The 26609-nt window shown below is 36.6% G+C and overlaps 1 protein-coding gene across 2 annotated transcripts in view; it reads left to right on the top strand.

Moving 5' to 3' along the window:
* KLHL1 (kelch like family member 1) overlaps nucleotides 1–26609 on the top strand; it is a 424036-nt gene that overhangs the window by 374414 nt on the left and 23013 nt on the right. For both annotated transcript variants that reach the window (XM_007186194.2, XM_007186195.2), the window contains one exon: nucleotides 5089–5251. In XM_007186194.2, the coding sequence (XP_007186256.1) occupies nucleotides 5089–5251 (163 nt within the window). The remainder of the gene's footprint in view (nucleotides 1–5088; nucleotides 5252–26609) is intronic.

Genomic DNA, 26609 nt, shown 5'->3' on the forward strand with positions numbered 1-26609 from the left:
GGTTGTTTGTTTTTTAATATTGAGCTGCATGAGCTGTTTATATATTTTGGAGATTAAACCTTTGTCCATTGATTTGTTTGCAAATATTTTCTCCCATTCTGAGGGTTGTATTTTCGTTTTGTTTATAGTTTCCTTTGCTGTGCAAAAGCTTTTAAATTTTATTTCCATTACTCTAGGAGGTGGGTCAAAAAAGATCTTGCTGTGATTTTTGTCAAAGAGTGCTCTTCCTGTGTTTTCCTCTAAGATATTTATAGTGTCCACTCTTACATTTAGGTCTTTAATCCATTTTGAGTTTATTTTTGTGTATGGTGTTAGGGAGTGTTCTAATTTCTTTCTTTTACATGCAGCTGTCCAGTTTTCCCAGCACCACTTATTGAAGAGACTGTCTTTTCTCCATTGGATATCCTTGCCTCCTTTGTCATAGACTAGTTGACCATAGGTGCGTGGGTTTATCTCTGGGCTTTCTATCCTGTTCCATTGATCTATATTTCTGTTTTTGTGCTAGTACCATATTGTCTTGATTACTGTAGCTTTGTAGTATAGTCTGAAGTCAGGGAGTCTGATTCCTCCAGCTCCTAATTTTTTCCCTCAAGATTGTCCTGGCTATTTGGGGTCTTTTGTGTCTCCATACAAATTTTAAGATATTTTGTTCTAGTTCTGTAAAAAATGCCATTGGTAATTTGATAGGAATTGCATTGAATCTGTAGATTGCTTTGGATAGTATAGTCATTTTCACAATATTGATTCTTCCAATCCAAGAACATGGTATATCTCTCCATCTGTTTGTGTCATCTTTGATTTCTTTCATCAGTGTCTTATAGTTTTCTGAGTACAGGTCTTTTACCTCCTTAGGTAGGTTTATTCCTAGGTATTTTATTCTTTGTGTTGCAAGAGTGAATGGGATTATTTCCTTAATTTGTTTCTGATCTTTAGTTGTTAGTGTATAGGAATGTGAGAGATGTCTGTGCATTAATTTTGTATCCTGCTACTTTACCAAATTCATTGATTAGCTCTAGTCGTTTTCTGGTGGCATCTTTAGGATTCTCTATGTATAGTATCATGTCATCTGCAAACAGTGACAGTTTTACTTCTTCTTTTCCAATTTGTATTCCTTTTATTTTTTTGTCTTCTCTAATTGCCGTGGCTAGGACTTCCAAAAATATGTTGAATAAGAGTGGTGAGAGTGGATATCCTTGTCCTTTTCCTCATCTTAGAGGAAATGCTTTTGGTTTTTCACCATTGAGAATGATGTTTGCTGTGGGTTTGTTTTATATGACCTTTATTCTGTTGAAGTAGTTTCCTTCTTTGTCCATCTCTGGAGAGTTTTTATCATAAATGGGTGTTGAATTTTGTCAAAAGCTTTTTCTGCATCGATTGAAATGATCATATGGTTTTTATTCTTCAATTTGTTAATATGATGTATCACATTGATTGATTTGTGTATACTGAAGAATCCTTGCATCCCTGAGATAAATCCCATTTGATCATGGTGTATGATCCTTTTAATGTGCTGCTGGATTCTGTCTGCTATTATTTTGTTGAGGATTTTTACATCTATATTCATCAGAGATATTGGTCTGTAATTTTCTTTTTGTAGTATCTTTGTCTGGTTTTTGTATCAGGGTGATGGTGGCCTCGTAGAATGAGTTTGGGAGTGTTCTTTCCTCTGCAATATTTTGGAAGAGTTTGGGAAACATGGTTGTTAGCTTTCCTCTAAATATTTGATAGAATTCACTTGTGAAGCCGTCTGGTGCTGAACTTTGTTTGTTGGAAGATTTTTAATCACAGTTTCAATTTCATTACTTGTGATTGGTATGTTCATATTTTCTATTTCTTCCTGGTTCAGTCTTGGAAAGTTATACCTTTCTAATAATTTGTCCATTTCTTCCAGGTTGCCCATTTTATTGGCATAGAGTTGCTTGTAGTAGTCTCTTAGGATGCTTTGTATTTCTGTGGTGTCCGTTGTAACTTCTCCTTTTTCATTTCTAATTTTATTGATTTGAGTCCTCTCCCTCTTTTTCTTGATGAGTCTGGCTAAAGTTTTATCAATTTTTTTTATCTTCTCAAAGAACCTGCTTTTAGTTTTATTGATCTTTGTTATTTTTTGTTAATTTCTATTTCGTTTATTTCTGCTCTGATCTTTATGATTTCTTTCCTTGTACTAACTTTGGGTTTTGTTTGTTCTTTCTCTAGTTCCTTTAGGTGTAATGTTAGATTGTTTATTTGAGATTATTCTTGTTTCTTGAGGTAGTATTATATTGTTGTAAACATCCCTCTTAAACTGCTTTTGCTGCATCCCATAGGTTTTGGGTAGTCATATTCTCATTGTCATTTATTTCTAGGTAGTTTTTTTAATTTTTTCTTTGATTTCTACAGTGATTTCTTGGTTATTTAGTAACATATTGTTTAGCCTCCATGTGTTTGTGTTTTTTTTTCCTTTTTTTCCCCTGTAATTTATTTCTAATCTCATAACATTGTGGTTGCAAAAGATGCTTGATATGATTTCAATTTTCTTAAATTTACCGAGGCTTGATTTATGACCCAAGATGTGATCTATCCTGGACAAGGTTCCGTGTGCACTTGAGAAGAAAGTGTAATCTGCTGTTTTCAGTTGGAATGTTCTATAAATATCAATTAAATATATTTGGTCTATTGTGTCATTTAAAGCTTGTGTTTCTTTGTTAATTTTCTGACAGGATGATCTGTCCATTGGTGAAAGGAAGGTTTTAAAGTCCTGCACTATTATTGTGTTACTGTCAATTTCCTCTTTAATAGCTGTTAGCATTTGCCTTATACATTGAGGTGCTCCTATGTTGGATGCATATATATTTATAATTGTTATACCTTCTTCTTCAATTGCTCCCTTGATCATTATGTAGTGTCCTTCCTTGTCTCTGGTAACATTCTTTATTTTAAGGTCTATTTTATCTGATATGAGTATTGCTATTCCAGCTTTCTTTTGATTTCCATTTGCATGGAATATCTTTTTCCATCCCCTCACTTTCAGTCTGTATGTGTCCCTAGGTCTGAAGTCGGTCTCTTGTAGACAGCATATATGTGGGTCTTGTTTTTGTATCCATTCAACAAGCCTGTTTCTTTTGGTTAGAGCATTTAATTCATTCACTTCATTCACATTTAAGGTAATTATTGATATGCATGTTCCCATTACCATTTTCTTAATTGTTTTGGGTTTGTTTTTGTAGGTCCTATTCTTGTCTTGTGTTTCTCACTTGGAGAAGTTCCTTCATCATTTGTTGTAGAGCTGGTCAGGTGGTGCTGAATTCTCTTAGTTTTTGCTTGTCTTAAAGCTTTTGATTTCTCCATCGAATCTGATTGAGATCCTTGCCACGTAGAGTAATCTTGGTTGTAGGTTCTTCCCTTTCATCACTTTAAATATTTCATGCCACTCCCTTCTGGCTTGTAGAGTTTCTTTTAAGAATTCAGCTGTTAACTTTATGAGAGTTCCCTTGTATGTTATTTGTCATTTTTCCCTTGTTGCTTTTAAGAATTTTTCTTTGTCTTTAATTTTTGTCAATTTGATTACTATGTGTCTTGGCGTGTTTCTCCTTGGGTTTATCCAGCCTGGACTTTCCTTTCCTATGTTAGGGAAGTTTTCAACTGTAATCTCTTCAAATATTTCCTTTGACCCTTTCTCTTTCTCTTCTCCTCTGGGACCCCTATAATGCAAATGTTGGTGCATTTAATGTTGCCCCAGAGGTCTCTTCGGCTGTCTTCATTGGTTTTCATTCTTTTTTCTTTATTCTTTTCCGCAGCAGTGAATTCCACCATTCTGTCTTCCAGATCACTTATCCGTTCTTCTGCCTCAGTTATTCTGCTATTGATTCCTTCTAGTGTATTTTTCATTTCAGTTATTGTATTGTTTATCTCTGTTTGTTTGTTCTTTAATTCTTCTAGGTCTTTGTTAAACATTTCTTGCATCTTCTCGATTTTTGCCTCCATTCTTTTTCTGAGGTCCTGGGTCATCTTCACTATCATTATTCTGAATTATTTTTCTGAAAGGTTGCCTATCTCCACTTCATTTAGTTGTTTTTCTGGGGTTTTATCTTGTTCCTTCATCTGGTACATAGTCCTCTGCCTTTCCATTTTGTCTTTCTGTGAATGTGGTTTTTGTTCCACAGGCTGCCGGTTTGTAGTTCTTCTTGCTTCTGCTGTCTGCCCTCTGGTGGAAGAGGCTATCTAAGAGGCTTGTGCAAGCTTCCTGATAGGAGGGACTGGTGGTGCGTAGAGTTGGGTGTTGCTCTGGTGGGCAGAGTTCAGTAAAACTTTAATCCACTTTTCTGCCAATGGGTGGGGCTGAGTTCCCTCCGTCTTGGTTGTTTGGCCTGGGGCAACCCAGCACTGGTGCCTACAGGCTTTTTGGTGGAGTTAATGGTGGACTCCAGTAGAGCTCACACCAAGGAATACTTCCCAGAACTTCTGCTTCCAGTGTCCTTGTCCCCACAGTGAGCCACAGCCACCCCCTGACTCTGCAGGAGACCCTCTAACACTGGGAGATAGGTCTGTTTCAGTCTCCTATGGGGTCACTGCCCCTTCCTCCTGGGTCCTGATGTGCACAATACTTTGTGTGTGCCCTCCAAGAGTGGAGTCTCTGTTTCCCCTAGCACTGTCGAAGCCCTGCAGTCAAATCCTGCTAGCTTTCAAAATCTGATTCTCTGTGAATTACTCCTCCTGTTGTCAGATTCCCAAGTTGGGAAGCCTGACGTGTGCCTCAGAACCTTCACTCCAGTGGGTGGACTTCTGTGGTATAATTCTTCTCCAGTTTGTGAGTCACCAACCCAGGAATTATGGGATTTGATTTTATTGTGATTGCACCCCTCCTTCCATCTCATTGTGGCTTTTCCTTTGTCTTTGGATATAGGGTATCTTTTTTGGTGAGTTCCAGTGACTTCCTGTCAATGATTGTTCAGCAGTTAGCTGTGATTCCAGTACTCTCACAAGAGGGAGTTGCAATTGTTTCTTAACTGCTAGAACCTATTCTGAATGGCATCATAATTTTTACTACTAATTTGATTTTAGAAACTCACTGTGGAATAAATCCATTTGGTTTTCATTTCTCCCATGTTTCAGGTGTGACGGTACTAGAAGGACCTATCTATGCCGTTGGAGGCCATGATGGCTGGAGCTATCTGAACACAGTGGAGAGGTGGGATCCTCAGAGTCAGCAGTGGACATTTGTAGCTAGTATGTCAATTGCCCGAAGCACAGTTGGTGTGGCAGCATTGAATGGCAAGTGAGTAGACTTTCCTTTTTTATTTGAAAAAAAAGTTTTTGAGTGAATATTGTTTTAAAAATAGCATTTAGTAAACTGCTTTGATAAAATATTTAAATCTTTTGTTTTTGATTTTTTTTTTAAGTTTAGTCTTCATGGATCATTGACATATCAAGACTACATATTTTTCTGATTGTCCCTTCTTATAAAATAAAAACCAAAACTTCTTTACAATAACTGTTTTTTTTTAAAGTATCACATATATTTCATGAGAATTATGTGAACTAACGATCTGCATATTTATATCCTTTCTGGTAAAATAGTCTGAGGAGCCTTCAAAAGACTATTAAAAATTTGGTACTTAATATATTTTTTTGCATGATTGTATGTCTCTTCACTTTTCTCCTTTCCATTCCTATCACCCTAAATGGGGAATTTTCAAACACAACACTGTTGATATTTTGAGTCAGATAATTGTTTGTTTGGTGCAGGGCTCTGTCCTGTGCATTGTACAGTGTTTAGCAGCAGACTGGCTTTTATCTACTAGATACCAACTGCAACACCCTGCCCAATGTGGTAACCAAAAAAGTCCCTCTGGGGTGGCAAAATACACTCCCTCTCACTGCCATGAGAAACTCTGCCCTAAAAAAGCTAATAACACCTCTGGTTTGAAAAACAGCAAAAGCTTCCAATCTGTGTACTTGTCTTTCCACTAAAGTCCATTTGCTAAAGCTGCCACAGCTGCTTAACAAATGCAAGTAATATTTCAGTCCTCTTCAAGAACTTCTCTTTACAATTAGAACACAATGCCTATCTTTACCTAAAGGGACCTACTGGATCTTGTTTCTGCCTATTCTACATTTTTTCTCTGTACATCAGCCAAATTGCCCTTTTATCTTTGCTTCAAATATAGCAGCTCTAACCAAACTTAGTCCCTTTGAATGTGCTCGTTTCTTTGAGATGCTCTTCCTACCCATCATCACGTGTCTGGGTTTTTCTCATTTTTCAGATTTCATCTCAAAATTTGTCCACAAAGAAAGTTATTTACTATTCATCCTATTAAAATAAACCACCCTGCACACTATCCCAAACTGCTTACTGTTCTTAAAATTACATACATTACTGTTTTCTCTTTTTACTAGATATACATGTTTAATGAATGTTGGGCTTCAATTTTCATTTAGGTTTATTTGATGTCTAAAATTGTATTCTTAGTGTCATGTATATTTCCTGAGAATCCATTTAGGATTTTGCCTGGAAATAAATATTTACATATTACTTAGAGAAAATGTTAGATCTGTACATTTGAAATCTTTTCATCTGAAAATGTGATCTTAATTTTATCTCTTAAAATTAGTCTTTAAGTATTTTAGTGGTTTTAATTTAGGTATAGGTTTAGTATTTTCTTTCTGAGTTTTGTTCACACTTATTTGTATTTTTGAACATTTTAGATATTATATTTTGGTTTATATATTTGTATGTATTAATAATTATACATTTATAATACACTGGAGAAGAAAGTTTAAGTATCTATGTTTATAATAACCATCTTACTAAATGTATGTATCAGTTAGTTTTTTGATTTATAATAATAGATTTTCTAGGAAGATAAACATGGTAAACTCATAATGAAACTTTGTCACTTCCTTCTTAATATTTATGTGTATTTCCTTTTTATTGTATTGCTTTTATTTTTAGAATAGTGATATAAATAGTAGTGATATTGGGTGACCTCGTTTATGTCTTTTAATTGGAAAGACTTTAATGCTTTATAGTCTGTGTGATATTAGTTGCTATTTGAGATACTTATACCATGTGGTGTCAAGGGCAAGATCTTGTCATTGCCTGTAGTTTCACTAATGGAGATTTTATTTTAAAAAATCAACCTTGGTATAATGTTTTATTAAATTCTTTCTAAAAATGTATAAACTTATATTTTCCTTATTTGATCTATTAATATGGTGATTTACATAAATATTATAATTGTAAATCATTATTACATACTTAAAATAAAACCAACTTATCCATGTTGCATTATTCATTTAGTATTTTGCTGCATTCTATAGTCTATGATTTTTCATCTATGTTTGGTCTACATATCTTTTGAAAAACCATTTCATAATATTTTCCATTATGATATGAAGCTTTTCTTAGCATAATAACCTCATAACATGAATTGAGAAGCTTTCTACAATTTATCTGCTATAAGTATCTACAAACATGGGAAGTATATATTCTTGAACATGACAAATGATAGAAAAAATTATATATATATTATCATATATATTCCCTTTAAAAGTTATATTTTACTGAGATTCTAAAATTTAGCAGAAGGCAGTTGTACCTTACTTCTAATCCTATGACTATTAATAATAATCCATCTTGTATTGTTATATCTTCTTTTGTACTGTTATTAACCTCCTAATTTGTTATTTTTAGGTGTTAGCATTATTACTAATTTTGTCTTATCTTAGGTTTTGTCAGTATCATTATTTGGTTTTGTTTTTGTCTTTTTTTATTTTTTAAATTATTATTTATTTATTCATTTATTTTTGGCTGTGTTGGGTCTTCGTTTCTGTGCGAGGGCTTCCTCTAGCTGTGGCAAGCGGGGGCCACTCTTCATCGTGGTGCGCAGGCCTCTCACTATCGTGGCCTCTCTTGTTGCGGAGCACAGACTCCAGATGTGCAGGCTCAGTAGTTATGGCTCACGGGCCTAGTTGCTCCCCGGCATGTGGGATCTTCCCAGACCAGGGCTCAAACCCGTGTCCCCTGCATTAGCAGGCAGATTCTCAACCACTGCGCCACCAGGGAAGCCCCTTGTTTTTGTCTTTAATCAAATGTGTGCATAGAGTGAAGTTATACTTGTTTCCTCTCTTGTTTTCTTATTCATTAATTTGCACTTGGCTCAGTTTTATTTAATATGTCTTGAAATTCAGAATTTAACAAAAGATAGTATTAATAATTGTATTTGCAGTTTATTTTTCTTTAATATATCAAAATTATCATTTTAATTGTTTCCATTTCTTGCTTATTAAGAATAGTTTTGCTGTGAACATCCTCACGTATATATGTCCTTTGTGAGCATGCGTACAAATTTTAGCTGAGTGTAGACCTGGAACTGCGATTGCTAGGCTATACGGTATTCTTGTGTTCAGCCTTAAGGGATAATTCCCAGAAGATTTTGAAAGTGTTTTCCTAATTTATGTACATATTCACACTGTACTAGAGTTCTAGATCCTGATTTGGTAACACCAGTTTTTATCTTTTATAGTTTTTATCTATTCTGGTGGATAATGCTATCACATTCAGTTAATGACTGAGATTGTGCACCTTTTTTATACTTATTAACAATTTTATATCTTCAGGCTGAAGTATACATTAAAGTCTTTTTCTTGTTTCCATTTGGGTTTCTGTCTTTTTCATTTTGCCTTGTAGAGTTCTTCATATGTTCTAGAAATTATTTCTAGGTAAATATATCTCACTTTATTAGTAGTAGTATATTACTATTACTACTACTATTATTTTCCGGGAAGGATATGTTGATTATATAATTTATTAAACTTTATGTCTAAAAGGAATTTTCCTATGTCTTCACACATTTGTTGTAAATTGACTTGAGTAATTTAATGTCACAGCCTTGTATCGTTATAGTTAAGTAGATATTATATACGTATTTATCTTCTGTCATTTTTTTTTAAGGGAGATGTGTGGTAAGTCCAGTAGTTTTTCATCTTTAATATGTTTTTATATCTCATTCTTATAGATGTTTTGACTATATTTCTAACAGTTAGGGTACAGTCAAAAGACAGAAACCACTCCAGCCATTTATCAGTGATTCTATATAATCTAATATAAAGATTTGTTAAGTAGATATAAAAATTAGCTAGTTAATCAAAAAGTCAACAAGAGAACACTATATCATAAACGTATCAACTAAAGGAAACAGCTACCACCCCTAGTGTTGGAAAACAAAAGAAGAGATTGTAGTTATTAAGATTTAGAAAATCAGAGGAGAGTCCCTATGCAGTTGAAATCCAGACATTTGTGATTGGACCTCTGCTTAGCCAGAGCTGGCATCTCTGAAATGAAAGAGGGGCCCCTTGGCCTGGGACCTGAAGCTCTGAGGAGGTGGTGCCAGTCTGCTGGTGTTGATGGCTCTGAGTGGTCTCAATAAGGCCAATTTTGCAAGTTCTGTAAAATGGCAATTGGATGCAGCTGGATGCAGGACAAAAAGATGGGGTGACACAGGAACAGGAAATGAGCAGAAAGGAGCAAGACCCTTCCTCCTCTAGTCTTTCAGTCTCCCTCTAGCATCCATTAACGTCACATCCTAAAAGAAGGAACCAGGTGGCAAAGCAGAAACGTGGTTTGCAGAGTTCCAGCCCTCATATCAAAAAGCAGAGTACAGGAGAGAGAATGTGGGGCTGCTAGATAAGAGCTTAACTACTGGCATGTTCTTCTCCAATTTCAAAATGTTTACCAGGGTATAACCTGATGGCTGCTTTTCATTCTTTTAACTTAATATTTGGAGATTCATTTGAACAATCTCAATCACGTCTTTATTTTACTAAGGAAAGTTTTTATCTACTGAGGATTGGTTTTTGTTTGATTCCTTTTCCATTATTCTAGTTCTTTGGTTTTGGGATATATATTTTAGTATGTATTTATGTTAATGATTGTGTGTGTCTTTGAGCACTGATTTCTTTTCCATAAACAGTTTTTCTCCTCAGTAATTTTATTTCTTTTCCACTTAACTTGGGAAATTTTTTCTGTATTTTATGGTTAATCATTGCCATTTTGCTTATGAATTTTACTGTTTCCAGTGCATACATAAACTTTAATTTTCCATATATGATATACTTATTTGACGACTCTCTTTCATATCTGCCTCATATCCATCTTATTTCAATTGAGGATACTCCCTTATTGTTTTACCTTAAAAATCTCTTGTATCACTCAATGTATACTTTCTTAAATTGCTTTTGAGAGTATATTTAGTGACTTTTTCTCACCACTTACGCTGATGCTAATTTATAGATTCATCTCTTATATCCTTTAAGAAATGGGTATCTTATGGACATAGCAAATTTGCTCAACAAAGATGAGAAGTATCTTTACCCTTTCCTTATATTATTCATTTGTTACATTATTCTGTAATGAGAAGACATACATACACACACAACACACCCAAGACACGCACACTTTAATATATTACTTATCTTATTCTAGATTTTTTATAATTACTTTGCATTATAGTTTTGTGACCCTTCCTTAATATTTTACTGTGAAATATCTTTATATATATGTGTGTTTTGTTACAAATCTCCAAACTTAATCAGAAATAAATGGGATAAAAATTTAATAAGCATAATGTTTAATGGATAGTCTTGTAGCAAATTTTCACGTTATTATAACTGAATTTTTTAATCCAATTTCTTCCCTTTTAAATTAGCTTTATATGGAATTCATCATTTGTATCATTTTGTGGTCTTTGTTTCTTTTTGATCAGCTAGGATATTTAATATCCTAAGAAATCTTATTTTACTCTAACAACATTCTTCATACCAAATGTCAGAGTGTGAGAGTATTTAAAGTTTTTGTTCTTAAAATTGTTTACATTTTAATTAAGTACATTTTCCCAAATTTTAACCCCATTTTATGAAAATGTTTGGAATGATTTCATTTTTACTTCAAATAATCTTTATCCTTTAAATCAGAATAGTATAGACCTCATTTGGGTTATTTTTTAATTCCCCTGAGTGTGATTTAATGGCCTCAAAATTCTGTGGTTTAATGACTTTCTTTTAATGTCTGGTTGCTTTTCCTGTTTTACTCAGAGAAAAACATAATCACTAGAAAGTGACCTTTCACTTCAGATCCACATCAGAAAATTGTTTCAACATCACCCTCTGACAGTTGTTTATTTTTCTCTCACCTCTACTGACATGACTTTTTTTCTTCTTGTTTAATTTTCACATCTCACTAATGTGTCATTCTAACCTGACTGTTGCTTCTCTGAATATTATTTTGAATAATTTTCCCAATTAAGGCTAATAAAAACCAGTGAACAGCCCTCCTAAGTTAAGATCATTCATGATACCTTTTGTTGTGGAAAAACAAGGCATTGGTTCATGGCTTAAAATTAATGAGTGTATTCTGATGGATTCAAGAGCAAAATCATATCAATTTTATGAAACATTTTGGTCAGTCGTCCAATGACACAGATTAAGCTAAGTCGTAGATCTATCATCTTAGGCCAGCACAGCCACAGACTTACTTGATGCATAAAGGAAATACAACAAAACAGTAAATAGACATTCTGGTGTGGCGAGTGACCATATAAAACCTCAGACTCTCCAAATAATATCACACTAGTAATTATTTTTGTTTCTTATTTGCTCTGTGCCTTAGCTTTGTTCTTTCAAACTTTACTTTGTAACTAAAAGGTCTTTCTGGTTTGTTTCCCTTTATTTCCTGAGTAAGCTCAAAAAGCAGATACTCATACTGCCTGAGCACATCCATAAATAGTCCTGAATTTTAATAAATGTATGCTCTGGTCCTTGGAGAATCTGCAAAACAGATTTAAAAAACTGTGTTTGTTTTGTGATTCACCATGGCAAAACTGATTTACTCAGTCATTCAAAACCTCATGTTAATAATACACATGAAGAAGCTGCTATTTCTGTGCAGTCTGAAGTTTATACAGTTTGAAATATCATGAGAACAGGAGTCATGTCTGTTGTTTTCCCCAGTACAACCCAATATCTAGCACTGTACCTTATTATGCCTCAAGCCCTGTCACTTACGTGGTGCTCTCTAAGACCATTTCTATTTTTGTATCCAAACTTTGATATTCTTTTTCTTAAAAATGAACCCAAAATTGTAAAAGCTTTCCTATGATAAGCATATCACCAAATGCAAGTTCATGTGCCTGAGGCACAGTGAGGCCAAACAAAACAAAACATCAGAGTTAAGAGCAGAGAAACCTTTATTTCACGGCTATGCAAGGAGATGGGTAGTTCATGCCCCTCAAAACCCCAAACTCCCTGAAGGATTTCAGCAATGCATTTTTAAAGGCAAGGTGAGGAAGGGGCATGGTTGGTTGTTGCAAACTTCTTGGTACAGGAATCCTTTGTTCTTGCAGCTGTCCACATAGGTCAGGCCAAGATGTTCCTGTAAACCACCAGCAAGACAAATGTTAATCTCTGTTCTGAAACATTTTATCTCTATATGAATGGAAAAGTGTCATACCCTTAAAGGTCAGAGCTTTGAGAATGGGTCAATCCATATGTTTCAAGCTATAGGCAACATTCTTAACTCAAGCAAAAGCAATAGAATACAAAGGTTAAACTACAAGAAACAGATTTAATATGGAGTCAGATTTGTCCTTCCCTATTACAAGCAGTTTGTATTAAAATTGTATTATCTTAGATTCACACATTTTAAAAAAATCACTTGTTTGCTGAGTCTCGCTGAGGGCTGTTAATAGGCTTAGGAGGTTTGTGATTTGCCTTCTGGAAGAAATGATTTCTAATCTGGAACTTGACTGATTTATCAGATTTGCAGAAAGTGAGGAAGAATTGCAATGAGAAGGAACAAGCTATGTCCAGTTCCTGAGTGTGAATTGCAAACAAAAGGAGGAAAAGTTGAGTTTAGCGGGAATATGATGAGGAAGAATGGACCCAATAGATTGGATAGAAAGCCAGCCTCTAGGTCATAGCAACTTGGCTAAGGTAAAAATACTATAAAAGGTTTAAAAAAGGGCAGCGGCATGGTTGTATTTCAATTTTGTAAAAGTCACTCTGGCTGAAGAATAATTTATAATTGCTCAAGGAAACTATAAAATTATTAGAATCTCATCACAAAAGTAGACTGGCTGAGATGCATTCCAGTGGTTCAAAGGGATTACTTGATAAATCATGCCTCAGAATTAAAACATATAGCAACAGAATGTTACTGACCAGGGTTCTTGGCCTCCTCAATCAATAGAAATTGATAAGAGGCCAGGCAAGAAATTCAGGCAAGGCTTTATTGGGGTTCTTGCTGCAGCAGGAGGGAGTGAAAACAAGTAACAGTTTTCCTTGCTTGCTCCATGAGCCAGGGCGAGCTGGTTGTTTATATGGGATACAGGTGGGTCCAGGATTGGGCCGGAGAGGTGGCTTGGGTGGTCTGTCCACCCCCTTGGTGGTGCTGTGTGCAAGGTGCATATGCAGTACCCTGCTTTTGCTCCCAACACCCTGTTTTTTGGGAGGTTTTAGTCTTTTTGTATCTTCTTGTTCATAATTTGACCCAACTGTACATGCATGCAGCTATTTTTAGTCCCTTATAGTTTCTTTGTATTTTGCTGCTGGAAGAGACATTTGTCCAGGTGCAAGCACTGCAGCAAAGGGTCCAGGTCCCAGCCTGTCTTACGAGCACTGCAGCAAGGGTCTCAAGACGCAGCCTATCTCAAGAAGACAATTCATTTTGACTCCCTACTTGAGCATAGCTACTGCCAAACTCCTTAATTTAGAATTCAGTGGTTTTATGAAACAGACCTCTCTTTCCTTCTCCAGTCTTCTCTCTTAACCACCTGCCTTACAGCCACCCTATGTCCCAAACATAAAGAACAGCTTAATTGTTCACACTCTTTTGCATTTTTACATACTCATCTCTCTCCCCAGATTTCCCTTCCATTTTTTTCTTAATAACTTGTGACTGTCCACTGCCCTTTTAGTTTCTCTCCTCACATTTTCATCTGGTCTTTGGATACATTTGAAAACTCTCTAGAGTAACAGCCTAACACAACTCTAGATCTCTATGTGCGTTAAATTCCATGTGGCAAGAATGGTACTAAGAGAATTCAGTTTATTGTACTTGAGAACAATAGTGTAAGAAAGCATTAAAAATATATTAAGATGTGCCTTTACCTAAATAAAACCTAAGTGAGATCCTTTATAATATCTCCATCACCCAAAGCCTAGTTTAATCTGTACCTTTTCCATTAACCCTTTAAAATTCACCGATTTAAAAATAATTGTTCCGTCTTTTGCATTCCCAAGACATAGGATTGATACTTTTCTCTGCAATTTGTCAATATCTTATTTAAGCTGAACTTAAACAGGTGCCGTTTCTTTGACAGCTTCCATTCATATATCATTCTTTTTCAAGAATTGGAAATGAGTGCTTTCTTCACTCATTTTTAAAATATTTACAAATAGGTACTTGCTATGATGATATATCAGAGAAAATAAATCAAATCTGCCCTCAGAGAGCTTACACTATATTAATAAGGGAAATAAGAAACATCAAAAGAAAGAAATTCAGAATTGTAATAGGTGTAGAGTGGGAGTTGGCAAGGAAACATAGAGGGATTAAAATTGAAGTGACCATTTCTACCAGGTTTTGGGTTAGTAAATTCTACTAAGTTGGGTAGGATGCAATACATTAACCTAAATTAATTTCTGTATTTATAATTGTCAGAGACGTTTTAGGAAATATAGGCACGTTCTAATAAATAAAGGTAAGTGGGTTCTGTTAGCCATATGTTATAATGACAGCAAGTCCATTCTGTTTGGGGCAGCAAATTATGCTCAGGGACTGAGATTGTCTTTGCCAGAAGTTTAAAAACAACTTCACTGTAGGAATTTCACAAACCGATAGCATACAGGGTCATGTCTCTTAATAAGCCAATAAAGAAATAACACACCCATGATAGATTAAATACACTATTGTTCCAGGCAAGGGGAGAAGATAGAAATAAAGTCCAAATTTACTTGAAGTGTACTCTTTTATTTTTATTTTTTGCCTTTATTTTATTTATTTATTTTATTTTATTATTTATTTATTTATTTATTTATTTATTTATTTATTTATTTATTTTTTGGCTGTGTTGGGTCTTCGGTTCGTGCGAGGGCTTTCTCTAGTTACGGCAAGTGGGGGCCACTCTTCATCGCGGTGCGGGGACCGCTCTTCATCGCGATGCGCGGGCCTTTCACTATCGCGGCCCCTCCCGTTGCGGGGCACAGGCTCCAGACGCGCAGGCTCAGTAGCTGTGGCTCACGGGCCCAGCTGCTCCGTGGCATGTGGGATCTTCCCAGACCAGGGCTCGAACCCGTGTCCCCTGCATTAGCAGGCAGATTCTCAACCACTGCGCCACCAGGGAAGCCCCTATTTATTTTTAAACATCTTTATTGGAGTATAATTGCTTTACAATGGTGTGTTAGTTTCTGCTTTATAACAAAGTGCATCAGTTATACATATACAATATGTTCCCATTTCTCTTCCCTCTTGCATCTCCCTCCCTCCCACCCTCCCCATCCCACCCCTCTAGGTAGTCACAAAGCAACGAACTGATCTCCCTGTGCTATGCGGCTGCTTCCCACTAGTTATCTATTTTACATTTGGTAGTGCATATATGTCCATGCCACTCTCTAACCCTGTCACATCTTACCCCTCCCCCTCCCCATATCCTCAAGTCCATTCTCTAGTAGGTCTGTGTCTTTATTCCTGTCTTGCCACTACATTCTTCATGACCTTTTCTTTTTTTTTTTTCTTAGATTCCATATATATGTGTTAGCATACTGTATTTGTTTTTCTCTTTCTGACTTACTTCACTCTGTATGACACACTCTAACTCCATCCAACTCACTACAAATAACTCCATTTCGTTTCTTTTTATGGCTGAGTAATATTCCATTGTATATATGTGCAACATCTTCTTTATCCATTCATCCGATGATGGACACTTAGGTTGCTTCCATGTCCTAGCTATTGTAAATAGAGCTGCTATGAACATTTCGGTACATGACTCTTTCTGAATTATGGTTTTCTCAGGGTATATGACCAGTAGTGGGATTGCTGGGTCATATGCTAGTTCTATTTTTAGTTTTTTAAGGAACCTCCATACTGTTCTCCATAGTGGCTGTATCAATTTACATTCCCACCAACAAGGCAAGAGTGTTCCCTTTTCTCCACACCCTCTCCAGCATTTATTGTTTCTAGATTTTTTGATGATGGCCATTCTGACAGTGTGAGATGATATCTCATTGTAGTTTTGATTTGCATTTCTCTAATGATTAATGATGTTGAGCATTCTTTCATGTGTTTGTTGGCAATCTGTATATCTTCTTTGGAGAAATGTCTATTTAGGTCTTCTGCCCATTTTTGGATTGGGTTGTTTGTTTTTTTGTTATTGAGCTGCATGAGCTGCTTGTAAATCTGGGAGATTAATATTTTGTCACTTGCTTCATTTGCAAGTATTTTCTCCCATTCTGAGGGTTGTCTTTTGGTCTTGTTTATGGTTTCCTTTGCTGTGCAAAAGTTTTTAGGTTTCATTAGGTCCCATTTGTTTATTTGTGTTTTTATTTCCAGTTCTATAGGAGCTGGGTCAAAAAGGATCTTTCTGTGATTTATGTCATAGAGTGTTCTGCCTATGTTTTCCTCTAAGAGTTTGATAGTGTCTGCCCTTACACTTAGGTCTTTAATCCATTTTGAGTTTATTTTTGTGTATGGTGTCAGGGAGTGTTCTAATTTCATACTTTTACATGTACCTGTTCAGTTTTCCCAGCACCACTTATTGAAGAGGCTGTCTTTTCTCCACCATATATGCTTGCCTCCTTTATCAAAGATAAGCTGACCATATGTGAGTGGGTTTATCTCTGGGCTTTCTATCCTGTTCCATTGATCTATGTTTCTGTTTTTGTGCCAGTACCAAACTGTCTTGATTACTGTAGCTTTGTAATGTAGTCTGAAGTCAGGGAGCCTGATTCCTCCAGCTCCATTTTTCGATCTCAAGATTGCTTTGGCTATTCGGGGTCTTTTGTTTTTCCATACAAATTGCGAAATTTTTTGTTCTAGTTCTGTGAAAAATGCCCGTGGTAGTTTGATAGGGATTGCATTGAATCTGTAGATTGCTTTGGGTAGTAGAGTCATTTTCACAATGTTGATTCTTCCAATCCAAGAACATGGTATATCTCTCCATCTATTTGTATCATCTTTGATTTCTTTCATCAGTGTCTTATAATTTTCTGCATACAGGTCTTTTGTCTCCTTAGGTAGGTTTATTCCTAGATATTTTATTCTTTTTGTTGCAATGGTAAATGGGAGTGTTTTCTTAATTTCACTTTCAGATGTTTCATCATTAGTGTATAGGAATGCAAGAGATTTCTGTGCATTAATTTTGTATCCTGCTACTTTACCAAATTCATTGATTAGCTCTAGTAGTTTTCTGGTAGCATCTTTAGGATTCTCTATGTATAGTATCATGTCATCTGCAAACAGTGACAGCTTTACTTCTTTTCCGATTTGGATTCCTTTTATTTCTTTTTCTTCTCTGATTGCTGTGGCTAACACTTCCAAAACTATGTTGAATAATAGTGGTGAGAGTGGGCAACCTTGTCTTGTTCCTGATCTTAGTGGAAATGGTTTCAGTTTTTCACCATTGAGGACGATGTTGGCTGTGGGTTTGTCATATATGGCCTTTATTATGTTGAGGAAAGTTCCCTCTATGCCTACTTTCTGCAGGGCTTTTATCATAAATGGGTGTTGAATTTTGTCGAAAGCTTTCTCTGCATCTATTGAGATGATTATATGTTTTTTCCCCTTCAGTTTGTTAATATGATGTATCACGATTGATTTGCGTATATTGAAGAATCCTTGCATTCCTGGGATAAACCCCACTTGATCATGGTGTATGATCCTTTTAATGTGCTGTTGGATTCTGTTTGCTAGTATTTTGTTGAGGATTTTTGCATCTATGTTCATCAGTGATATTGGCCGGTAGTTTTCTTTCTTTGTGACATCTTTGTCTGGTTTTGGTATCAGGGTGATGGTTGCCACATAGAATGAGTTGGGGAGTGTTCCTCCCTCTGCAATATTTTGGAAGAGTTTGAGATGGATAGGTTTTAGCCTTTCTCTAAATGTTTGATAGAATTTGCCTGTGAAGCCATTTGGTCCTGGGCTCTTGTTTGTTGGAAGATTTTTAATCACAGTTTCAATTTCAGTGCTTGTGATTGGTCTGTTCATATTTTCTATTTCTTCCTGGTTCAGTCTCAGAAGGTTGTGCATTTCTAAGAATCTGTCCATTTCTTCCAGGTTGTCCATTTTATTGGCATAGAGTTGCTTGTAGTAATCTCTCATGATCGTTTGTATTTCTGCAGTGTCAGTGGTTACTTCTCCTTTTTCATTTCTAATTCTATTGATTTGAGTCTTCTTCCTTTTTCTCTTGATGAGTCTGGCTAATGGTTTATCAATTTTGTTTATCTTCTCAAAGAACCAGCTTTTAGTTTTATTGATCTTTGCTATTGTCTCCTTCATTTCTTTTTCATTTATTTCTGATCTGATCTTTATGATTTCTTTCCTTCTGCTAACTTTGGGGTTTTTTTGTTCTTCTTTCTCTAATTGTTTTAGGTGCAAGGTTAGGTTGTTTATTCAAGATGTTTCCTGTTTCTTGATGTAGGCTTGTATTGCTATAAACTTCCCTCTTAGCACTGCTTTTGCTGCATCCCATAGGTTTTGGGTCATCGTGTCTCCATTGTCATTTCTTTCTAGGTATTTTTTGATTTCCCCTTTGATTTCTTCAGTGATCACTTTGTTATTAAGTAGTGTAATGTGTAGCCTCCATGTGTTTGTATTTTTTACAGATCTCTTCCTGTAATTGATATCTAGTCTCATAATGTTGTGTTTGGAAAAGATACTTGATATGATTTCAATTTTCTTAAATTTACCAAGGCTTGATTTGTGACCCAAGATATGATCTATCCTGGAGAATGTTCCGTGAGCACTTGAGAAAAATGTGTATTCTGTTGTTTTTGGGTGGTATGTTCCATAAATATCAATTAAGTCCGTCTTGTTTAATGTATCATATAAAGCTTGTGTTTCCTTATTTATTTGCATTTTGGATGATCTGTCCATTGGTGAAAGTGGGGTGTTAAAGTCCCCTACTATGATTGTGTTACTGTCAATTTCCCCTTTTATGGCTGTTAGTATTTGCCTTATGCATTGAGGTGCTCCTATGTTGGGTGCATAAATATTTACAATTCTTATACCTTATTCTTGGATTGATACCTTGATCATTATATAGTGTCTTTCTTTGTCTCTTGTAATAGCCTTTATTTTAAAGTTAATTTTGTCTGATATGAAAATTATTACTCCAGCTTTCTTTTGATTTCCATTGGCATGGAATATCTTTTTCCATCCCCTCACTTTCAGGCTGTATGTGTCTCTAGGTCTGAAGTGGGTCTCTTGTAGACAGCATATATATGGGTCTTGTTTTTGTATCTATTCAGCCAGTCTGTGTCTTTTGGTGGGAGCATTTAATCCATTTACATTTAAGGTAATTATCGATATGTATGTTCCTATTCCCATTTTCTTAAATGTTTTGGGTTTGTTATTGTAGGTGTTTTCCTTCTCTTGTGTTTCTTGCCTAGAGAAGTTCCTTTAGCATTTGTTGTAAAGCTGGTTTGGTGGTGCTGAACTCTCTCAGCTTTTGCTTGTCTGTAAAGGTTTTAATTTCTCCATCAAATCTGAATGAGATCCTTGCTGGGTAGAGTAATCTTGGTTGTAGGTTTTTCTCCTTCATCACTTTAAGTATATCCTGCCACTCCCTTCTGGCTTGCAGAGTTTCTGCTGAAAGATCAGCTGTTAATCTTATGAGGATTCCCTTGTGTGTTATTTGTTGTTTTTCCCTTGCTGCTTTTAATATGTTTTCTTTATATTTAATTTTTGATAGTTTGATTAATATGTGTCTTGGCATGTTTTTCCTTGGATTTATCCTGTATGGGACTCTCTGTGCTTCCAGGACTTGATTAACTATTTCCTTTCCCATATTAGGGAAGTTTTCAACTATAATCTCAATCTCTTCAAGTATTTTTTCAGTCCCTTTCTTTTTCTCTTCTTCTTCTGGGACCCCTATAATTCGAATGTTGGTGCGTTTAATGTTGTCGTAGAAGTCTCTGAGACTGTCTTCAGTTCCTTTCATTATTTTTTCTTTATTCTGCTCTGCAGTAGTTATTTCCACTATTTTATCTTCCAGGTCACTTATCCTTTCTTCTGCCTCAGTTATTCTGCTATTGATCCCGTCTAGAGTATTTTTAATTTCATTTATTGTGTTTTTCATTGTTACTTGGTTCCTCTTTAGTTCTTCTACGTCCTTGTTAAATGTTTCTTGCATTTGGTCTATTCTATTTCCAAGATTTTGGATCATCTTTACTCTCATTATTCTGAATTCTTTTTCAGGTAGACTGCCTATTTCATCTTCATTTGTTAGGTCTGGTGTGTTTTGAACCTGTTCCTTCATCTGCTCTGTGTTTTTTTGTCTTCTCATTTTGCTTATCTTACTGTGTTTAGGGTCTCCTTTTCACAGGCTGCAGGTTTGTAGTTCCCATTGTTTTTGGTATCTGTCCCCAGTGGCTAAGGTTGGTTCAGTGGGTTGTGTAGGCTTCCTGGTGGAGGAGACTAGTGCCTGTGTTCTGGTGGATGAGGCTGGATCTTGTCTTTCTGTTGGGCACGTCCACATTTGGTGGTGTGTTTTGGGGTGTCTGTGGCCTTATTATGATTTTAGGCAGCCTCTCTGCTAATGGATGGGGTTGTGTTCCTCTCTTGCTAGTTGTTTGGCATAGGGTGTCCAGCACTGTAGCTTGCTGGTCGTTGAGTGAAGCTGTTTCTTGGTGTTGAGATGGAGATCTCTGAGAGATTTTCGCCATTTGGTATTACGTGGAGCTGGGAGGTCTCTTGTGGACCAGTGTTCTGAAGTTGGCTCTCCCACCTCAGAGGCACAGCCCTGATGCCTGGCTGGAGCACCAAGAGCCTTTCATCCACACAGCTCAGAATAAAAGGTTGAAAAGATAGAAAGAAAGTAAGAAGGAGGATAAAATAAAATAAAATAAAATAAAGCTATTATAATAAAAAATAAGAAAAAAATATTAAGAATAAATTTATTAAGAAATTTTTTTTTTAATTTTTAAAAATAGAAAATAAGTTAAAAATTATTAAGAAAAATTTTATTAAGAAAAAACATTTTTTAAGTACAAAAAAAAAGAAAAAAAAACGGATGTACCGAACCCTAGGACAAATGGTGAAAGCAAAGCTATACAGACAAAATCTCACCCAGAAGCATATACATGTACCCTCACAAAAAAAGGAAAAGGGGAAAAATTAATATATCCTGCTCCTAAAGTCCACCTCCTGATTTGGGGATGATTCGTTTTCTATTCAGGTATTCAACAGATGCAGGCACATCAAGTTGTTTGTGGAGCTTTAATCCGCTGCTTCTGAGGTTGCTGGGAGAAATTTCCCTTTCTCTTCTTTGTTCCTACAGCTCCCGGGGTCCAGCTTTGGATTTGGACCCGCCTCTGCGTGTAGGTCGCCTGAGGGCGTCTGTTCCCTTCCCAGACAGAACGGGGTTAAAGGAGCAGCTGCTTTGGGGGCTCTGGCTCACTGAAGCCGCAGGGAGGGAGGGGTAGGGATGCGGGGCTAGCCTGCGGCGGCAGAGGCCGGCATGACATTGCACCAGCCTGAGGTGCGCAGTGCGTTCTCCCGGGGAAGTTGTCCCTGGATCACGGGAGCCTGGCAGTGGCGGGCTGCACAGGCTCCCGTGAGAGGCGGTGTGGAGAGTGACCTGTGCTCGCACACAGGCTTCTTGGTGGCGGCGGCAGCAGCCTTAGCGTTTCATGCCCATCTCTGGGGTCAGTGCTGATAGCCGCGTCTCGCGCCCGTCTCTGGAGCTCGTTTAAGCGGCACTCTGAATCCCCTCTCTTTGCGCGCCGTGAAACAAAGAGGCAAGAAAAAGTCTCTTGCCTCTTCGGCAGCTGCAGACTCTTTCCCGGACTCCCTCCCAGCTAGCTGTGGTGCGCTAACCCCTTCAGGCTCTGCTCACGTCGCCAACCCCAGTCCTCTCCCTGTGATCGGACCACAGCCCAAGCCTCAGCTCCCAGCCCCCGCCCGCCCCAGCGGATGAGCAGACAAGCCTCTCAGGCTGGTGAGTGCTGCTCGGCGCTGAGCTTCTGTGCGGGAATCTCTCCGCTGTGCCCTCTGCACCCCTGTTGCTGCGCTCTTCTCTGTGGATCTGAAGCTTCCCCCCTCTGCCACCCGCAGTCTCTGCCTGCGAAGGGGCTTCCTAGTGTGTGGAAACCTTTCTTCCTTCACAGCTCCCTCCCACTGGTGCAGGTCCCGTCCCTATTCTTTTGTCTCTTTTATTTCTTTTTACTTTCTCCCTACCCAAGTACATGGGGAGTTTCTTTACTTTTGGGAGGTTTGACGTCTTCTGCCAGCGTTCAGTGGGTGTTCTGTAGGAGCAGTTCCACTTGTAGATGTATTTCTAATGTATCTGTGGGAAGGAAGGTGATCTCCGCGTCTTACTCTTCTGCCATCTTGCCCAGACCTTGAAGTGTACTCTTTCTATGAGTTTTGGTTTCTGGAAGAGGCGGTTTTGCCAACCAAGAGCTGATGTGCAGCTGCCAGTGGAAAAACAAAAGTCCCTCGGTTGCTAGAGTATGTTGCTAGGGAACAATGGCAGTGGTGTTGACATGCAGGCTTATATTCCCAGGGATCACCACTGGCTGATAAAGAAGTCTCCTTTATCATAGCAGAAATTAATACCCAAGACCTTCCGAGAGCTAAATTAACAAAGGGTAGCTTTGTCCAGACTGAAACTCTGGGATAGCCTTCACAAACTCTCTGTATTTATAGTTTAAATGTCCCCTTTGCCAGAGTTGCTTCTCCACAAGTTTTTATTGAAAAGCCCTCAGCTGGGGTCCCTCAGCAGCTGAGTTACTAAGTTCTTATCAATCAAGGGCAGATGAGATGATGACATCCAGACACAACTTACTTCATTCTTATATCAAAACAACTTTACTTCTAAAAACAACTTAATTTTTTTTTGGTCATAAATAAGTGGATTTGAAATCATAGCAAACCAGTACACAACAACAAAGTCTCAGACTGAGTTTGCCACATGTACCAACATTTCTTAGTAAGTGGGAAAAAAAGCAGTCTCACAGCCTGATGTGTAAGATTACTGAAATCTCACTCACTGTACTCTCAGGCACTCAACTAGTACCTCTCATGGAAATTATTCACTGAAAGGTACATGCAGGAGTATTTTGATAGCAGGAGTGACAAGCCTTATCATGGGATCAGATGAAAGAGTTCTCCATCAATTAGGAAACAAAGGATCAAACAAAGTTCTGGATCTAGAGAGTTCCATCAAAGGTGTTATACTGCACTTTCTATAGCCATTCCTGAAGTTATGTACCAGTGATAAAGTATGCCACACATTAAATAACTTTCCCTAGTTAACGGATTATAAATAACATTACATTTCTGGGGAAAAGACGAAGTGGGATCAAAAAGACTTTCTAATGGAGACATACCTGAATTGATTAATGAGTGATGAATGAACAGTAACCCACCCTATATAGTAGCAAGATACTTAGGACAGAATGCACAATGGCACACAGGGCTGGAAAAGATCTAGTGCTGTGGCAGAAAGTTATAATTGGCTCTTAATACTCATTCATTCCTTTTTATACAACAGTATGCACAGCACTGTTAGCTAGGCAAGTGGCCACCTAAAATAAAGATAACATTTCCCAGCACCTGATCAGTCAGGTATTCTCATGTAACTAAGTTCTGGCCAACGGGATGTAAAAAGTGAGTAGTGCAACTTAAAAGATTGATTCGTAAAGGGAGAAGATGCGCTCCTTCTTCCATTTTTCCTTCATCCTTCTGTTTGAACTGTGGTTGTGACAGCTAGGACTCCACCTTCAGGACCAAAGGGTTTGTAGACAATTCTCCATGGACTTTTAACATTCCTGCACATTTTCCAAGCAAAAATATTGGCAACTTTTTTCACCATCTTTTCAAGGATATTTGTAAATCAAACAGCTTTGGAAGGTAGAGATAGTGTCTTTCTTTTGGGCAGAGAGCAGGTTTGTTCCTTGAGAGAGCAGGAACACAATAATAAAGATAATATCTACCTTCAGAGCAATGATTGGACAGGTTTGCTGGCAGCCCCTTTAAGGATTAACAGTTCCTAAACTCCAGATGTGAGAAAAGTCCTCTACATAAATAAGCATTTACCTGAATCTCTCTGTATCACCCTGGTGGGACGTGGAGGGACAGGGGGAACCCATGTGAACATGGAGCTCATTCTATCTGTTGTGCATGAAAAACAAAGTCATTTCTTTCTGATCCCAGAATCTTGTGTCTTTTACCAGCATCTATGAAACTGTGGTAGGCTAATTTGTTAGCTTTCAGGTCTGGTAAAATTTCAGACTCTTCACAGTTCTTGATAAAGGGTCTTATCCTACAGATTATAGGTTGAATGTTGGAAGAAACCTGGGTCTCAACACCTACCTGCAAAGCCACTTTATACACATTTGAATCCATATCTTAACTAATACAGAATTTGTTTCTTCCTACTGCCATATTGTATGGACAGGCATACCCCGAAGACATTGCAGGTTTGATTCCTGACCACCACAATAAAGTATATATTGCAATAAAGGGAGTCACATGGAGTTTTTGGTTTCCCAGTGCATATAAAATTTATGTTTACACTATATCATAGTTTATTGTGTGCAATAGCATTATGTTTTTAAAAACAATCTACATACCTTAATTTAAAAAATACTTTATTGCCAAAAAGTGCTAACCGTCATCTGACAATGCAGGATTACCATAAAACTTCGATTTGTTAAAAAAAGAAAAATGCAATACCTGCAAAACTCAATAAGGTGAAGCACAATCAAATGCAATAAATGCATAAATCATGCATAAATAAAATGAAGTATACCTGTACTAGAATATAAAATACATGGTGCTGAGATGGGCACCTGGCAACTAGATCTCAAAACAGGAAGACCTTGTTGCTAAACTTTATATAAAACTTTTCTGTAGGCTGAATAAACACATAAGTTAATGAAAGGGGTAGGGAAGACTCATTCAGTCTCAGCAAAATTCTAGAAGAGTTTACTTAAGTCAGGGGTATTTCTGACCTCTTGCCAATTTTTGGCATGCAAAGAGGGATATACAGGTCAATGTTCACAGCAAACTGAGCTATGACACTGATATCTCCTAAGAATGTTATTTTTCTACCCTTTTCTCATTGCCTCTGAATGAAATTCCAGCTCCATAGCATGGCATACAATCCCCTTCATTCTCATTCTAACCTTTTCATCCTACCAGCCATACCTCTTCTTCCCCTCCTTCACTACCACCCATTCCACCAATATGACATACTTGCCACTCTATTTATCACTGGCTATGACCTTTCATGTCCCTTGTCTTTACACATAATGCTTTCCCTGTATGTAATGCTTTCCCCTATTTCTTCATCTTACAAATTTCTACTCATCTTTCAACTCTAAGTTAAAATGTCATGTTTCCTTTCTTGCCATGAAACTGTCAGCTGTCACTTCTTATGTTGTCAGTGCATTTACTTCTAGTATCAGATCCTTCTCTGCTCTTCATATTCTCAACATCTAATTCGTCATTGTAGTAAAACAAAACAGGGAATCAGTCTAAACTATGATTAACTAGATTGCAAGAGGACATCTGAGAAGATAACGTTGGAAAATTGTCCATGAATTTTTGTGTGTACATTGCAACATTTATTCTAGCTGCAAAATATTTTCAAGTATTGGAATACATCTGTTGGTTTTAATAATTACTCCATAAAGCAGCCCCAAAGGACACTATTATCTCTTCTATACAATTACAATTTTCTCATTTCTTTTGTAAAGCTGTTTCTGAAGAAAAAATGTAGTGTATTTATTCTTTTCAACCAATTTTGCTCTAGTATTAATAATTTATATTACATTATCAAAATTACAATAATTTCATTGTTAATCTGTAGACTATATAATAGGAAGAACATTAAAAGGGACATTTACCAAATGAAATAAAACCCTGATAACCTAGCTTAGGCTTTAGTAAATAATTTATAAAATAACAGCTATGATGTATCAAACATTTATTTTACAAAAGAAACTGTCAGATATTATATCATTTTTATAGAGGTGTTACATAAATTTCTTTTGTATAAACCCATGTGTTACTGAGTTTTATTAGGAGAAGGTTCACATAAAGGCAGAGAGATTGAATAAATAGTGGTTTATAATATATATATATAATTATATTAAGAAGTCAATGATGTTGTAACTTGTGAAATTTAAGGTACATTTTATTTTCAAATATAAGGCTATGCTAATAGGCTCGATATTTGACTTCTATAATGTGAGCAATATGTTTAATTAATTATCATTATTTTTATACACATTTAGCTATATATTTGTATATGTTAGCATTCTTTAATAATTTCAAAAAAGTGTGATAAAGTATTGTATAGAATTATTTTAGTGTCAGCAATGCTGGATTCAGATAAAGCAACAGTATAATT

Source organism: Balaenoptera acutorostrata, chromosome 18, assembly GCF_949987535.1.
Source record: "Balaenoptera acutorostrata chromosome 18, mBalAcu1.1, whole genome shotgun sequence".
In the NCBI taxonomy this organism is placed as follows: domain Eukaryota; kingdom Metazoa; phylum Chordata; class Mammalia; order Artiodactyla; family Balaenopteridae; genus Balaenoptera; species Balaenoptera acutorostrata.